The sequence below is a fragment of the Mirounga leonina genome, unplaced genomic scaffold (assembly GCF_011800145.1).
Source record: "Mirounga leonina isolate KUSES-001 unplaced genomic scaffold, KU_Mleo_1.0 Mir_151, whole genome shotgun sequence".
NCBI lineage: Eukaryota > Metazoa > Chordata > Mammalia > Carnivora > Phocidae > Mirounga > Mirounga leonina.
The window spans coordinates 317,181-333,972 of NW_023270377.1; the positions used below are offsets into that span (position 1 = coordinate 317,181).

At 55.2% G+C, this 16,792-nt stretch overlaps 1 protein-coding gene across 3 annotated transcripts in view; it reads right to left on the bottom strand.

Moving 5' to 3' along the window:
- The window catches only part of FARP2 (FERM, ARH/RhoGEF and pleckstrin domain protein 2), a 112,332-nt gene that overhangs the window by 845 nt on the left and 94,695 nt on the right, over positions 1-16,792 (bottom strand). For 2 of the 3 annotated variants that reach the window (XM_035006684.1, XM_035006683.1), the window contains exons 18-27: positions 14,721-14,958; positions 12,101-12,231; positions 7,096-7,164; positions 6,385-6,474; positions 3,437-3,457; positions 3,154-3,236; positions 2,215-2,333; positions 1,603-1,745; positions 520-627; positions 140-291 (exon numbers count right to left, since the gene is read on the bottom strand). In XM_035006684.1, coding sequence (XP_034862575.1) covers positions 140-291; positions 520-627; positions 1,603-1,745; positions 2,215-2,333; positions 3,154-3,236; positions 3,437-3,457; positions 6,385-6,474; positions 7,096-7,164; positions 12,101-12,231; positions 14,721-14,958 — 1,154 coding nt within the window. The remainder of the gene's footprint in view (positions 1-139; positions 292-519; positions 628-1,602; positions 1,746-2,214; positions 2,334-3,153; positions 3,237-3,436; positions 3,458-6,384; positions 6,475-7,095; positions 7,165-12,100; positions 12,232-14,720; positions 14,959-16,792) is intronic. The other variant, XM_035006685.1, reaches the window with a different exon arrangement.

A 16,792-nucleotide genomic window follows, 5' to 3' on the forward strand; every position in this document is an offset into this window, starting at 1 on the left:
GGGATGCTCTGGTCATACCCGTGACCTTGTGCTCAAGTTTCTTCCCAAGGACAACCCCAGACACGGAGTGAATGGGACAAAGCAAGAACCGGTGAAAGCCCTGGAAGCCGTGCTCAGCAGCAGGGGACCCCAGGATTACCTCCCAAACGTGTACTTGCTCTCAGCTCGGAAGAAGTAGACGTGGGATTTGAACTGGAGCTTGAAGACGTGCTGCTTGTGGACGCCGTCAGCCTCCTTGGGGACACTCACGCTGTAGCCCAGCAGTGGGAGGCTGGCCAGGGGGTAGTCGTCCTGCGAGGTGGCATGCAGCTCTGCAGGTGCTGTCCCTGCCACCTGGCTCTGTCCTGATGGCCGCCCTCCCCACGCTGGGGCCTGGGGAGCCCTGGGAGAGCCGGTCAAGGAGCCGGAAGACCGCCCCCCCGAACTGGAAGAGTCGCGGCTAGCAGGGGCCACCGTCTGCCAGCAACAGAGGCACGGCCCCCCGCGGCCCCCCGCCTCCCCCCCCCCGGGCACCCATACCTGATGAGTTTTGTAGAAGAACAAACAGAAATTGGTAAAGACCACCCAGAGCTTCTGCCAGCCGTTACTATTCTTGAATTTTCTCAGCAGATACCCTGAAAGCTGATTCTGCAAGAAAAGAGAAAGCCACTGGACCCGGTCCGTGTCCTAGGACTCCACGCAGAGTAGCGCCTGCTCCCCCAGAATGCAACGTCGGCCCCTACGGCCTTGCTCTGCTCTGAGCCCATCGGCCTGTTTGTCTAACGGAAGGAGATTTAAAAATCTAGAGAATGAAATCCCAGGCACTAAGTAGAGGAACACTATGTTTCTTTTCCCTATTTAGTGATTCCAGCCGTGACCCAACAGACCACACGGAGCCAAGTAAACGCAGTTCTGACAAGACTCCCCAGCTCCCGGCCCTGAGCGTGGCGTCCACGCCAGCAGGATTAGGAGTGAGCTGCCCTCTGCCCCGGGCTGTGAGGAGGCCGGAGTCCTGACCCAGGGATGGCCACCTTGTGGCCCAGCGACCCCACTCTCTCCTCATAACCCTCCCCGTGGGGCAAGGCACATGGGCCCCGTGTCAGGGCTGGTGCCCACGGGCACCCTGCCACTGTGCCCGTCCCCAGGCTCGTGGGGCCTGCGTGCGTGCCGGGCCCCAGCTGCGGTGTGAGCCTAGGGCTCTGGAGGCTTCCTCACCTGGCACTGCTGCTGCCGCCTGGGCTGTGACGGGAACTCGGACCCCCCCCTCCCCCCGCCCCCCCCACCCCAGAGTGGGAGGCAGCCTGAGGGCCGAAGGGCTGGAGTCCAGAGCGGCTACTCCAGGTGCTGGAGGGGAGGCAGCAGCCCCTGTGAGCGGAGCCCTTTCCAGACAACCCTGGGGGTCCTACTCCCTGGGTCCTCACGCACGCGCGGCTCTGAGCTGCTCTCGGGCTGGCACCAGCCCTGCCGGGGACGGTCAGCCCGCAGCCCGGTGGCCGCCTGGGCCGCTCTGCCAGAGGGGACTTGCCTGCCTGGCTTCCTGCCCACGGGGACGGAGCAGGAGAGCGGCCCCCCGAGCCCCGCCCGCTAGCCCTCACAAGCGGGGGGCGCCCGCGGCGGCCATACCTCGACGGCCGCGCTGTGGTCGGCTCTGGAGATGCTGGCGTTGCGGTGCCAGCACACATGCACTGTGGTGTTGGCCCGGTGCTGGCCCTGCCCCTCCAGGGCCCCTTCGGACTCCTGCTCCGGAGCGGCCTCCTCAGAGGATCCTGGGGGAGGAACCCGCCCCCCTCAGCGATGGGGGCAGGGGGCGAGGCGGGCCCGGGGCGCCCCGGTTGGTGCCCGGCAGAGGGGCTGGGCCTGGGGAACCAGGGAGCCCCAGGGCCCACACAACGTGCTTCTGCCAGAGGAGCTCACTGTCCCTCCTGGTCCCTCCCCACCCCTGGGGGCCCAGAACGTTCCTTGTGGAAGGAGAGCACGTGGGCTCTCGCAGGAGGCCTGTGACCGAGAAAATGGATTTGCAGGGGCGCCTGGGTGGCTCAGTCGGAGCGTCCGACTCTTCGGCTCGGGTCATGATCTCAGGGTCGTAAGGTCGAGCCCCAGGTCGGGCTCCCTGCCCGGTGGGCAGTCGGCTTCTCACTCGGCCCCTCCCCTCCCCACTCAGGCTCGCCAAAACAAAGGGGCTTTGTGGGGAAGCGTGCTGAGGTGCGGGGGGGGGGTTCCACAGGGGCGACTCACTGTGGGGAGGAGCGCACACCACGCTGCCCGGCAGCGCAAGGGATTGGTCACTCCTGCTCTTGGCCGCATCGATGGCGGTGTTCAGGTCACACAGCCACTTCTCCTTTTCCAGGCGAGTGCTGGGGGGAGGGCCGAGGCTCAGAGCCGGCTCGGCAGGGCCATCAGGGCCTCCTTGCTGTGCCAGCTCCTCAGAGCAAGACAGGAGGTCAGAGTGCCCTGCGCTGTGGGCCCCGGGGCTGTCGGGAATGCCGCTGGGGGCCCCGCCCGCATCCCCTTGGGAGCTGTCGGGGGCGGCAGAGGAGGGAAGGCAGCCCTTCAGCGCTGGGACCGGGGCTTCTGTAAGGGGGGTTGGTTCCCGAAACAAGGACTTTGGAGTCTCTGGTGCCAAGATACAGGGTTGGTTGCTGGTTCCTGTCCAGGTGCCCAGGCTGCGGGGGGGCGCTCGTGTCCCGTGCTCGCTGCCACCAGCCAGGACATCAGTCAGGACACGGCAGGGGGGGAGCTGAGAGCCAGGCGCCCACCCAGGAGGAGGATAGCCTCTCCCCCCGGGAAGGTGCTGGGGACCCCCCGCTCCCATAGGGGAGAGACAGCCGCCTGCTCACCACTGGGCTCGGGCCTCCTCCCCGCCAGACGTGATTTGGGAAAAGTGGCTGTTACCAAGTTACAGCCCTGCTGTGGGGACAGGATGCAGGTGAGACGGCCCTGGTGTGGCTGCCCTGCAGGCCCTCCCCCGGACTTGAGGGTGCCTCAGTGCGCGTGCCCGGGAGACTGCTGGTGCGCGCAGGCTGCCCCTGGTCGAGTGCCGTGGACCGAGGCTTGGGGGCCGCTCTGTGCGGACATTCTCAGTGGCCACAAGCTTCCCACCCAAGGAGAAGCTGCTCTCCCCTGGTCACACCACTGAAGCGGGGCCCACCAGAGGCAGGCGTGGAAAGCTCGTACCTGGCTGCCACCACGACCGTTTTCTGCGCTGCGCAAATGGTGAAACAGTGCGGAACAGAGCGTTCAGGCTCGCCTTCTTCAACCTGTGGCGGGAGGAGAGGCAAACGTCCGGAGCTAGCGCAGGGCGGGCGGGCCCCATGCTTGCAGCCCAACACAGTGCCGCGGAAGCCCTGTGCGAGTCTACGCTGACTACGAGGGGCTACGGAGGCACGAGGATCCCCACGTCATGGCACCTGCCACCCAGGTGGCTGAGCTGTGGGCCACAGGGCACCCAACTACTCACCGGTGGGTCCAGCACTATTAGCTGAAAGTCAAGCACAGGAAAAAATATTGAGCATTTTCATTATTAAAAAGGGAATTGGACAATTCACTTCATAAACCTGGTACCAAAACCTAACAGTTAGATTCAAAGAAAAACCTACACGACTGCTCTCAGTGTTAAGTGACTAACTCCCAGATAAAATACCACCTAACCCAGCCTGAAGCACAGACAGGAAATTGTCCCAGGATCAAGTAAGGTTCTAGGAATGCAAGGGTGCTCCAGCCCTGTCCTTGCGTCCACGGGGAAGGGGCGGACGTCTCTACGTGCTGCACACACTTTGCTAAAATCCAACGTGTGATTTCTGATAATATCTCTTAGATAGAAACACAAGGAAGATGTAAACACGAGAGAGGTCCTCTTTCTGAAGCCAAGACCTGTCGCCCTTCCCTCTGCGTTCAGGATGAGGGCCGGCTGTCTGTCCCCCGGGACCAGCCAGTTACAGGCGGCCCCAGGATGGACAGTTGGCCTGCGCGGGGCCCAGGAGACACCAACCACGGAGCTCGTGGGGCGCACACGAGCCGAAATGAGCAGGAGCAGTGGCCAGCAAGAAAAGGTCAAGATGTTCGTCTTTCCTTACCCTGAGTTAGCATGTAAATGTAATGCGATTTCAATAGAAATCTGAGTGCTGTTTTTTGAAGGAATTTGTCCAAATGATTCCTAAGTTTATTTTGAAGAATTAAATACTTGAGAGCACAAAACACTTTTTAAAAAGGACACCCACGTAGCGACTCTTCCACACAACACATGACTCAGGAGAATGTGGACGGATGGTGGCGCAGACCTGGAATAGAAGGCCCAGAAAGAACCCCAAGCGTGAAGGCGGGAACTGTTGCCATGAGGAGGGCAGCTGCACGGATGGGGGAAAGCAAGTGGTGCGGCCCAGTCCAGCCACCCAGGGACACACGTGGAGACAGTTCATGCAGTAAGAAAAAGCAAACTGTAAATGTGTCAGAAGGAAAAGGTGCTAATATGATCTTGGTATGGGGAGGGACTTCGGAGTCTGTACTCAAAAACTGGACGAGGACTACAGAGATGTCTGATTTCCCTCCTTGAACAGGTATTTGTTGGGCCCTCTCTGCCAGATGCTGTCCCAGGAGTAAGACAACAGTGTCTGTCCAGGGGGGTTTCAATTCTACAAGATAAAACCAAACTGTAGGAAACATAAAAAAGAATTACAAACTGGAGAAAGTATCTGGGACCCCTGAGAGCAGGCTGGTGTCTATAAATAGAGACTAGAGTGACAGATACGCCTGGGCGCCACCCCAGGGGGAGGCCCCAGACTCCAGGAGACACGGACTCCGTCAGCCTCACTGACCGCCAAGGGCTGTGCCCTCACCAAACTGCGGAGGGTGAGGGGTGAACACCCCGTGCTCCCCCACCCCAGGCTGTGGGAAGACAGGTTTGGACGCACTGAGTGGGAAGGTCGGCTGGGGCAGGTGCTGCACCAGTGACTCCCGGTCCTGTTCAGAGACTCAAAAGCCGATGTATCCGCTGCTCAAACAGTATGTTTTAGGCGTAGGTGAGGATGTGTCGAAAGAGATCCAATGGTGTCATTTCTAATTCTGAAAAACTAAATGGAGCCAAAATGCCCAGTGTAGGGAAATAGGAAAGCTGGAGTCTGGCTTGCCAGCCTGCTGCTCATCTCCTCGAAATGAACACACAGCTCCCGGGTTACAAGCAAGGAGACGTTAGCGACGAACCGCATGGCCGCCAAGAGTATCAGTTACCTCTGAAGACCGAAGGGCGTGTCACAAAATGCCCACAGTGTGTATTACTGGGTGGTCCAGTCATGAGTGACTTTTATATTTTCAGTTTTTTTCTATGATGAAAGTATCATTTTTAAAAAGTATACTTTAGAACAGATGGGGTGTGCTTCTGGCGATGGCACACGTGCCATTCAAACAGGCCCCCTTTTTGCTGAGGGTTAAAAAAGCTGAACCAAATGTTACGCCTGCCGAAGGCTCAGGTGCCCAGTGGAAGGAGGGACAGTGCCGAGGACCATGGAGGGCTAAGCACAGAAGGTACCCTTGAAGAAGGCGGTAGAAATTGAGGCAGACTGGCCAAGTGTCACAGAGCAGAGTGGGATCTGACCCCCCACCCGTGGACACCTGGACCGGGGGCTTCCTGTCAAAAACCTGAACTTGGCCTCCTTTCTTTACTGTTCCCAAAGATGGGTTCCAGGCTGAGTGCAGGTCTACACTCAAGGGCAAATGGAGAATGAGTCAATGTGTGTGTAGGAGTTTCTCCGTGACCTTCAAGCAGGGTCTCTGTCAGGCCACGGAAAGCACTGAGCACAAAGGGCAAGGCTGAGGAACTGGGTCACATGAAAACAAAGGGCTCGTCAGAGACGACATGAAGTGTCCTGTCGAACCTGTGACGTGGACGTGTGACAGGTATGTGGCATGGACAGAGGGCTCGCTGTGCAACAGGGTCGTCGATGGCCCAGGCCTGCTACGGCAGCGCACGGGTGGAAGGGGACCTGTCCCCCCGGCAGCTCACACAATGCGGAGGGGAGACCCGAGCCCAGCCCCGAACTGCAGCCCTCCTCACTCGCCCGTGGTGCTGTCTTGTCCCTTTGAAGGTGTGCGTGTGCACATGCATGTGTGTGAGACAACTAGTTAGGGTGACAGAAAGGGAGCACAGTTGCTCTTATAGGAAGAGACAGAAGCACAAGAACAGAGAAAGGCTCTATAGTCTTTAGAATTAGTGGTTCAGGTGTCTCTTTCAGAAGCTGTGTCAGCTCCACCCCCCCAAGCGCCCAACTGGGGTCTTTCATTGCGCCTCCTCCTGAAGGCCAGGCTCCCCGGGGCCTCGTCCTCAGGGGCAGAGGCTGCAGGCAGGGCCCGTGGAGCACCAAGAATGTAACCATGGCGGCCTGAGAAGGACCGGCATCGCGCCCAAGCACTCACCAGCATGCCGCGGAGGGGAAGGAGGCCCCGGATCCGGAAGTGGCTGGTGCCTGTGACACCCTGGCTTGAGTACAGCAGCATGTCTGAGAACTGAGACGGGAGGCTTTAAGTGACAAGCTTCCATGTCTAACAGTCCTTGGTTCAGCTCGGGTCGTGATCTCAGGGTCGTGAGATCGAGCCCCACGTTGGCTTCTGCGCTCAGGTTGGAGTCTGCTTAAGTTTCTCTCTCCCTCTGCCCTTCCCCTCCATGCTTTCTCTCTCGCGCTCAAACAAGTATTTTTTAAAAGGTTAAATTATTTTGACAAGAGGTAGCTAGTAACCCCACGAGTCAGCAGGTCTCTTGGGCCAGCGCCCAGCACCCGCCAGCTAGAGGCAGTGGGGAGTTCTGGCTGGTCCGTCCCCTCAGCCAGGATGGCTCAGGCTTGAGTCGACCAACTGGCACGAGGAAGCGATCGAGGGTCCTCGCGGGGAGGGCCTCAGCTCTCGATGGCAAAGCCAGCGCTCAGCATAACATGCCTGCAGCAACAGGGACTTGGATTTGCTATCTTCTGGCTTTCTGAGGGTCCCACAGACAGGCGCCCAGAATACCCAGTGAGGATGGCACCTCGCTGGGAGTGTTTTCTGCGGTCCTCACCTGGCTGTCCGACTTGGGGCCGCTCACCTGGACCACAGCCTTGGCTCCCCTAACAGAACCACACTCATCCCACCTACCAGAAAGAACATCCTCTGCTGCAGGCCCTTCTTGGTGAGCTTGTGAAGGCAGCCCTCGCGGATAAACTCCTGAAAGAGAGGGAGGAGGTCCTTTGGTGCCAGTCCCAGGCCGCTTCGCGGGTGGTGTGCTGGCGGGGCCCGGGGCCAGGCTGATGTCACTGTTGACGCTTCTCCAAGCCCCTCACAGGCCCTCCCTTTGACGGCGCCCCCCTGCCCAGGACCCTCCACGTCTTTCCAGCCTCTTCCCTCCTGCCTGCTTGCTGTGGCCATCCACATCAGTCCCCAGACTGTCTGCTGAGCATCTGTGGTGTCTCACCACAGGCCAGCTATGCTGAGGGCCTTCATGTAAGGCAAACGGTATTGTTCTTGTTGAGGGGAAGCTCCTGGAAGGCTTAGGCATGGAGATCTCGAGTTCAGCTTTGAGAAACACTGGGCCAGAGCAGCCTGAGGACAGCACACCTGCACACCTGGTTCTCACTCAAATGCTGACAGGTAATGAGCGTCAGCTGCCACCCGGGCATCGGCACGTGGAGAGAGGGTTCCCGAAACCACAAGGTTTCCAACCTAAGGTGATGAGACACTGGTGGGGCTGGAGCTCCAGCAGGAGCCACAGAGGGAGAGGAGAAGGTTCTGCCTCTCCCTCCAGGGCCTGATGGTACCGCCAGGACTTGGGGACGCCTCACACGTCCCCACTGGTGTTGGAGTGCCGCCGCCCAGGCCCACACAGCCACCCCTGAAGGCGCAGATGTCAAAACAGGCCCCTAACTGCCCGCGCCACTGGCGGGAAGTGTCCAAAGAATTCTGGTTTGAACAATTTCCAGATATTCTCCTGCCGATCTGTTGGTCCTTTCAGATGAGTAGGAGCACGAGCTTCACACCCTGAGAACTTGCCAGAAGACCCCAGCCCTCAAATGGACTGAGCAAAGGCACAGAGAAGAGAACTGCACAGGAGCCTTGTAGACAAAAGGAGATGAGAAGGGCATGCCCTGGCATGGCGCCAGCACCGCACGATGGGCTGGGCCCGATTCTGAGTGTGATTCTGAGCTCCAGGCTTCTGCGGCTTTGACGTCAGACCCACATTCCCCACCCTGCTCTTTGGCAGAGGGCGAGTGGGTAGCTCCTGCCTCTTCCTGCGGCCACAAATCCTATTTGCAGGGGTTCCTGCCCTCACAGAGCCAGCTCCACCACCCGACCCCCCAACCCCCAGACCCAAGGACCCAGCTGGGCAGCAGCCCCTTCTCCAGGGGAGCATGTCCCAGGCCTGTGGGTGCTCTTCCCTCAAACCCCACCCCCGCCACACTGTGGGCCCGCCCTTGGCAGCACCTGCATTCTGCCTCTTAGATATTTCCCAGTTCTTCTTACCCTTTGATACCTCGTTATCAACTTTCTTCCTAGTTAACGACCCTTGTTCTTAAAGTCCTCTGCTCACATAAAGTGTGGTTTCTGTCTCTGACTGACACACATATTTAACAAGGAGACCGGTAGCCCTGGGTTCAGACTTTTAGAGAGTTCAGCTAAAAACAATGGCAGCAAGTGTTCACATACCAACTACTTTGTGCAAGGCACTGGGCCAAGCAGTCCCCTTGTTGCCCCAAGACCCTCTATATCACAGACGTGAAGCAACCTGCCCAGGCCACACAGAGAGCCTACCCGACCCCTCCTCTGTGGCTACTCTCCTTACCCCTCAGTGACAGTTCCCAGGGGCCACCATCTGTAACACTGGGTGGGCATGACGAGAAACTGAGAGCCCTACGGACCTCCCGGAGCTCCCAGCCAACAGCTCCACTCAGAGCCCCGTGGTTAAGGACAGAAAGGAAACGGAGCTATCCTGGCACCCAACCAAAGCCCTAACTCCAGGAGATCAGAACCTTCCTGTACATTTTAGTGTAGTTCACTTCTTTGAGTTTGTGATCCCACATTCTCTGTACCTTCTAACAAGGCTAACATGGAAACGACTAACACAGCCACACTCTATTACATGTATGTTTGTGTTGAGACAGGAAACATCCTCATGCAACCCGTAAAATAGGTTTCTTCTGTTGACAGTACTGAGTTCAAAAAGGCATTAGTGACAAAGTAGGCAGTGTAGATATGTAGACCCATGGAATAGGATTGAGAGTTCAAAATTAAACCTGCACATCTGTGTCTATGGACAGTTCAGCAAATGGCGCTGGATATTCACATGGAAAAAAATGAAGTGGGACCCCTACCTCACACCACACAAAAATGAATTACAAAACCATCAAATCTAAATGTAAGAGCTGAAACACAGGAAGTTTCTAGAAGAAAACATAGAGGCAAACTGTCATACTGTGGACCAGGCAGTGGTGTCTCATCTGTGACAACTAAAGCACAAGCCACCCAAGAGAAAATAGGTAAATTTGACTTCATAAAAATAAAAAAACCTTCTGTGTTGTAAATGATACCATTGAGAAAATGAAGAAACAACCCACAAAATGGGAGGACATATTTGCAAATCCTATTAAGTGTCTCAGGTCCAGAATAGATAAAGAATCTCACAACTTGGGGCACCTGGGTGGCTCAGTCGGTTAAGCGGCTACCTTCGGCTCAGGTCATGATCCCGGGGTCCTGGGATCGAGCCCCGCATCGGGCTCCCTGCTCAGCGGAGAGCCTGCTTCTCCCTTTCCCTCTGCCTGCCACTCTGCCTACTTGTGCTATCTCTCTGTCAAATAAATAAATTTTAAAAAATCTTAAAAAAAAAAAAAAGAATCCCACAACTCAACAGCAAAAAGACAACCCAATTAAAAGGTAGGCAAAGGATCTGAATAGGCATTTCTCCAAAGAAGGCACACAAGTGGCTAATAAACACAGGACAAGAAACCTGACATTAGCCATCTGAGAAATGGAAATCACACCCACAATGAGACACCATTACATACCACCACGATGGCTAGAATCAAAAAGATAAGATATGGAGAAACCAGATCCCTAACACACTCCGGGTAGGAATGTAAAATTGCCCAGTAACTAGAAAACCGGCAGCTTCTCAAAATGTGAAACAGTTACCATGTGACCCAGCAGCTCCACTCCTAGGTATCTACCCAGGAGAATTGAAAGCACATGGTCACACAAGAGCCTGTGCACAAATGTTCACAGCGGCATTATTCCCAATCACCACGAAAGGGAAGCAACCTGAGTGTACAGCAGATGAGCGGACAAACAGAATGTGGTGCGTGCAGAGACTGGAACTGATGCAGTCGCTGAAAGGAGGTGCTGACCTACTAAAGCAAGAACCTGGGAGACAGGAGGCTCAGCGAAAGAAGCTAGACACAAAAGGCCACATAGTGAGTCCATTTATTGGAAATGTCCAGGAGAGGCAAAGCCACCAAGAGTGGATGAGTAGCTGCCATAGACTGGGGAGGGGGTGGGGAGTGACTTAACAGGTACAGCTTTTCTTGTTGGGGGGATGAAAATGTCCTGGAATTACTGGTGATGATGGCACAATCTTGTGGATATACTAAAGACCACTGGACTGCACAGTGGATTCTGTGGTATGTGTCTCAATTACATGCAATGAAATGAAAAAGAACAAGGCTGGAGGCATCACAACCCCAGAGTTTAAGGTATACTACAAAGCTGTAGTCATCAAAACAGTATGGTACTGGCCCAAAAACAGACACAGAGATCAACGGAACACAACGGAAAAACCCAGAAATAAACCCACTATTATACGGTCAATTAATTTTTGACAATGGAAGCAAGAATATGCAATGGGGAAAAGATGGTCTCTTCAACAAATGGTGCTGGGGAAACTGGACCACTTTCTCACACCATACAGGAAAATAAATTCAATATGTATTAAAGACCTAAATGTGAGACCTGAAACCATAAAAATCCTAGAAGAAAATGCAGGCTGTAACTTCTCTGACGTAAGCCTTAGCAACAGTTTTCTAGATACCTCTCTTGAAGTAAGGGAAACAGAAGCAAAAATAAACTATTGGGACTTCATCAGAATAAGTTTTTGCACAGCAAAGGAAACAATCAACGAAACACAAAGGTAACCTACTGAATGGGAGAAGGTATTTGCAAATGACATATCTGATAAAGGGTTAATATCCAAAATACACAAAGAACTTACACAACTTAACACCACAAAACGAAATAATCCGATTAAAAATGGCCAGAGGACATGAACAGACATTTCTCCAAAGAAAACCTACAGATGGCCAACAAAAACATGAAAAGATGCTCAACATCACTTATCATCAGGGAAATTCAAATGGAAACTACAACAAGATACCATGTCACACTTGTTAGGACGACTTTAAAACACAAGAAACAACGTGCTGGCAAGGTTGTAGGAATGCAAACTGGTGCAGCCACTCTGGAAAACAGTATGGAGGGTCCTCAAAAAGTTAAAATAGAATTACCACATGATCCAGTGATCACACTATTGGGTATTTACCCAAAGAAAAAGAAAACACTAATCTGAAAAGATATATGCACCCCTATGTTAATTGCAGCATTATTTACCATAGCAAAGACATGGAAGCAGCCCAAGTGTTCACTGACAGATGAATCGATAAGGAAGGTGTGGTGTATGTACAATGGAATATTATCCAGCCATAAAAAAAGAATGAAATCTTGCTATTTACATCAACATGGATGGATCTAGAGAGTATGATACCAAGTGAAATATGCCAGCCAGAGAAAGACAAATACCATGTGATTTCACTCTTTGTGGAATTTAAGAAACAAAACAAATGAACAAAGGAAAAAAAGAGGCAAACCAAGAAACAGACCCTGAACTATAGAGAACACACTGATGGTTACCAGAGGGAGGCGGGTGGGGGGCATGGGTGAAACAGGTGACGGCGATTAGAGCACACTCAGCGTGATGAGCACTGAGTCATGCACAGAACTGTGGAACTGCTAGATTTTACACCTGAAACTCAGAGAACACTGTATGTTAACTACACTGGAATTAAAAACAAAACAAAACAATGAAGTGACCATCTCAAAGACCTTTCTCAAAGTCACTCACCCTGCCGGGAGTGATGAGATTCTCTACGCCAACCAAGTCGCGCTGCAGCTCTGTGAGTTTCTGGAGGTTTTCCAGCCGAGCGAGGCTGTGCTGGAGTGTGGAGGTCACCTCTGTGATGGCCTGGAGGGCATCTGTGGGGAAAGACCCCTCGTACAGGTGCCCAGGCAGGTGGGCACGGACGGAACCCCCCCACTCACCCCTTTGGGACAGGAACTCGCATTTTAAAAGGCAGGTTTAATTCAAGGAACCTTCTGCTCCCAACTCCTCACAGGACTGCCACCCTTGGTTTTCAGCTGCCAGTGCAGCAAGTGGGGGTCCCCGCAGCTGACCCGAAACTTGGACTTATTCAGCCCAAACAGTGGACTAGCTGACACTCAAGCTCGGTAAAAAGAGAACAGTCTTTGTGAAGAACTCATGTTCTGGGCGCAGCAGTATTTGTTCTTTTGGGAGAATTGCCAACTGTAGTTTAGAGGCTAAATAATTTGCATCTTTAAAACATTTGTACTTTTCTCCTCGAATGGAGGAACAGGTGCTGATCTTACAGTTCCAGTACAGATGTGAAGGTTTCTAATCAGAAAGGGAATCTCATGCAGACAGAACACAGAAGCAGACATGGAGGGCGGTCTGCGCGGTCCTGACCAGGCCACACTGGAATCAGCTGCTTAGCCGGAGCGCAGTGACCACATCAGAGAACCTGCTGTCTTCCGGCCAGGACCCCCACTGACACCCTGGCCACAGTGCCTGGTGGTCCCAAGAGGCGCAGCAGGAAACGTCTGCCCCCTTGGCTCCGCCCCTGCAAGTTGGTTGCTCCCAGTGGGGTGAGGACACCTGCCTCATGGCTTTAAGAGGAGAAAGATAAGAAAGCACATGCTTTGGCGAGTTATTCCTCCGTAAAGTGGACCACCATAAGAGCCGCAGGGATGCTCCCACAGGGCTAACACCCAGGGTCAGCTCTGTAAACACTCCTGAGCTCCTGCCCCATCTGGCCTTACTGTCCTTCAGGGCCCCACTCAAGTCTGGACACGAGGTCAGGCGGAGACTCGCTTTGCTCTGCTCATCCACTGCGGGCTGCCTAGCCCGTGTCTGCCTCGGACGGCACCCCGCACCACTCAGCCACTGCATGTGCGTGGAGCGGGGGGCCGGAAGCTTGGTTGCCATGTGGGCTCACCACTGCCCCTGCACTGGCACTGGGAGCTGCTGGAATCTGGAGATGCACTTCTGACCTGATGCCAGACTGATGTCCCCAGGCCCACCTGCGCCTGGGTCTCCACAGATCCATTGTCCTGTTGAAGGATCATCAACACGCTTGGTGCCTGGCCCGCGCCAGGCACTGCCCTTGGGAAACACTGAACTAAGGATAAAACAACGATGCAAAGCCACCTTCTCAAACCCCAACCTAAAGGTACCCCCTTTTGCCCAGTAGGTTCAAACTCAAGCTTTCCCTGAGGCCTATGGGTAGGGGAGCAGGTGGGAAGGGGCCCCCATCGGTGGCTTTCCCAGGGCTCGGAGGCAGCCAGGCTCTGCAGCAAACCCGTCTAGGCTGTTGGGTTATCACCCCTCTGTTGTGTTCACAGTTCACACAGCACGTTCAGAAATGCCACCTCGTTGGGGTCTTGCATCAGCCTACAGGCTGGGTCCTACTAAGGAGGAACCCCCCAGTGGCAAGTGGGCCCATCCTTCTCCGCTCGCACTGGCGCCCCGCCCCCCACCGCCCCCGAGCCTCCCATCGGCGGTAGCACCCACCCCGCCGCCAGCGGGAGCTTTATAAATGCGCAGCACTTCGGATTTCCCTTAAAATGCCTCAAAGCATTTCTGACAATTTTATCCTTGCTCTTAGCAAACAGAAAACACTTGCTTTGAGAACGATGAGAAAGGAAGATGTCATATGACCCATCAGAAAGCATCTTATTTCTCCCCTTTAGGACTAGGGGAGACCAGCTAGAAGGAAAAGCTAAGTCATCTTTCATCTTTTAGTGACAGTGGTAGACTTACTTGTGAAAACTCCGGCACTAGATGTACACAACTAGAAACCCTCTGGAGGTTTAAAGGTCAGGGTTTATTCCTTTGTCTCTTTAACGCAAAAAGGACCAAGTCCATCTAGATCAGAACCTTCTAACAGGCCATCGTGACCCAAACGGTTGTTTCAGAGCCAAGGCTTTGGGGACAGAAGCGCCCACGGTGGCAGGTCACTCTGAGAGCTGCTCTCCACCCCCAGTGCACTGGGTGGGGGGGGGGTGCTGTGGAGGGGCCCCTCGGAGCAGAAGGCCACTCCCTGCGCCCTTCCAGGCGATCAGAGTCCTTCCCCACACTTCAGATGTGCAGCAGAGGGGGCCCCGCCCCGGAGCAGAAGAGCCCAGGGACAGGCACAGACCCGCTCCCTCCACCCGCTGGACGGGAGGGGAGGGCCGAGGCCAGCGCTGACCACCGTGGTACTGGGCCCTTCTGGGGTGAGGCCTCGCACCCTGTACTTCCCCCGTAAGGAAGCCAGCCTTCAGGTCCCACCTGGGAGCCCTGCGGGCCCCAGCACCGCGGCCACGCTGCTGCGAGCGCGGCGCCCCCCGGCTCCTAAGCGCGAGGCCAAGGCAGCCCCGGGGGGCAGGGGTCCAGCTCCCACACTCACCGCGGCAGTCGGCGTAGTCGGGGTGCGCAGGCGCGTACCGCGCACACAGCCGGCTCAGCAGCAGCCGATAGTGCACCAGCCGCTGGATGGGCTTCAGCAGGAATGAGTTAAGGGGCAAGTAGCAGACTTTCTGGAGCTCAAACTCTTTGTAGACTGTCTCTAGCTTCTTAAAGCGTCTGGTGGCCTTTTCCAGTTCTGTCAGGACTTCATCATGCCTTTGGAAGTAGCTGGTAAACTCCTGTGGAGGCACACCGGGGGGGGGGGGCGCTTTAGGATAGGAGACGTGGAGGGGGGGCGGCTGGCAAGCAGCTGGACAGCCTTCCCAGCGTGGACGTCACACCCCAGCCGGGACTCCCCCCGGGCCGAACGGAAAAGAACGGCCCAGCAGGCGTGAGACGCGAGGGCGGCGCTCGTCCACAGCCAGCGACCACCGCCCACCGCCCGTGCTGGGGGCACACAGGGCTGTATCCCCACTTGACAGACGAAGGGCTGAGGTTGAGAGGGCTGGAAACGCCTCACAGGACCTCACAGGACCCAGGGAGCGGTGCTCGGTGGGGAGTGACCAAATCATGCTCTGGCTCTGCCCTCAGCCCTTGCAGAGGCTGCGCGTCCCCCACCTACACGCAGAGCAGGGCGGGTGTTTGACCCAGTCACCGGAGAGGGAGTCGTCAGTCCCCGCATTTGTACGGCACAGATCCAAGAACACACGTGGATGGATTCTGAGTATTAAACAGATACGAAACCCAACCAATCCCTCCTTACCTCCTGGGAGGTTTTAATATGAAATCAGTTTGTTTTACTAGTATTACCAAACGTAACGTCTGTGGTATGATATCCTCAAAGAGGTTTGTGTGGATTTTGATTTTAAATTTGTGCAAGTGCTTTTGGAATAGATAGAAATGACTAATTTACCACCTGGCTGAGAAAACCAAAAAAAGTCTCAGGTTAAGAAAGGGGGCCCTGAGCAGGGCTCTCTGACAACACAACTGAGTGATCTTGTGGGTCCTTCGGGTTTCTAGGAACGGAATGGGGCCTATGAGTAAGTCAGGAGTCGGGCTGCATTGGGTAGAAAGCGCAACAGGCCTCGGCTGGGGGTGGCAGCCAGTCTGGTGAGCGGCCATGAGGGCTTAGGAACCCAGAGAAGTGCGAGTGGGGTTGAGTCTCTGGGCAGGATGCCGCAGGGCTGCCCCAGGATGAACACACAGGTGGGGCAGGCCTGTCCCAGGTCTGTTTAGCCAGAGTAAGACCCCTGAACAGTGAAATCACAGCTGGCCCCATTGTTTTCAACACCTGTGACAACTAGTCCTAATGAGAGGACATCTTGCTTCTGCCACGTTGCTGACAAATACTCTGTTTGTACTTTCTTTGGCACTTTACCCGAGGGAGCCCTATCACCTCTGAGGAAAAAAACCTGAATTATGAGGCAGCAGGTATGTGGACAGAAACCCCAACGCCAGCCTAGACAGGCTTTGCACATCCCACTGCAGGATGGTGAGCTCAGCAACGGGGGCAACAAGTGCATACGGACTGGTAAGGCGGGGGCTGATGTCCCACTGTGGATCACAGATCAGCAGTCAGCCCGTAGCACCTACAACCTCTCATGCTGTCCTGAGGGGGAGATTCAACTGAGGGCACTCTGTCCTGACAGTCTGCAGTCTTAATGGAAATGCAGTCCTGAGGAAAAAGCTGTCCTGATGGGAACAGACACCTGAGGGGAACGCTGAGCTGACGGGAGTGCTGTCCTTGGGGGAATGCTGTTGGGATGGGGATCCTGTTCTAAGGAGAAAACTGCTCTGAGGGGAACACTGTCCTCAGGGGGAACTTGTCCTGAGGGGGACACTGTCCTGAGGAGAAAACTGCTCTGAGGGGAACGCTGTACTCAAGGCAATGCTGTCTGGAGTGGGATGCTGTCCTGAGGAAAAAACTGCTCTGAGGGGAATGCTGTCCTGAAGGGAATGCACTCCTGAGGGGGATGCAGTCCTGAGGGGAATGCTGTCCTGGGGAGAAAACTGCTCTGAGGGGAACGCTGTCCTGAAGGGAATGCACTCCTGAGGGGGATGCTGTCCTGAGGG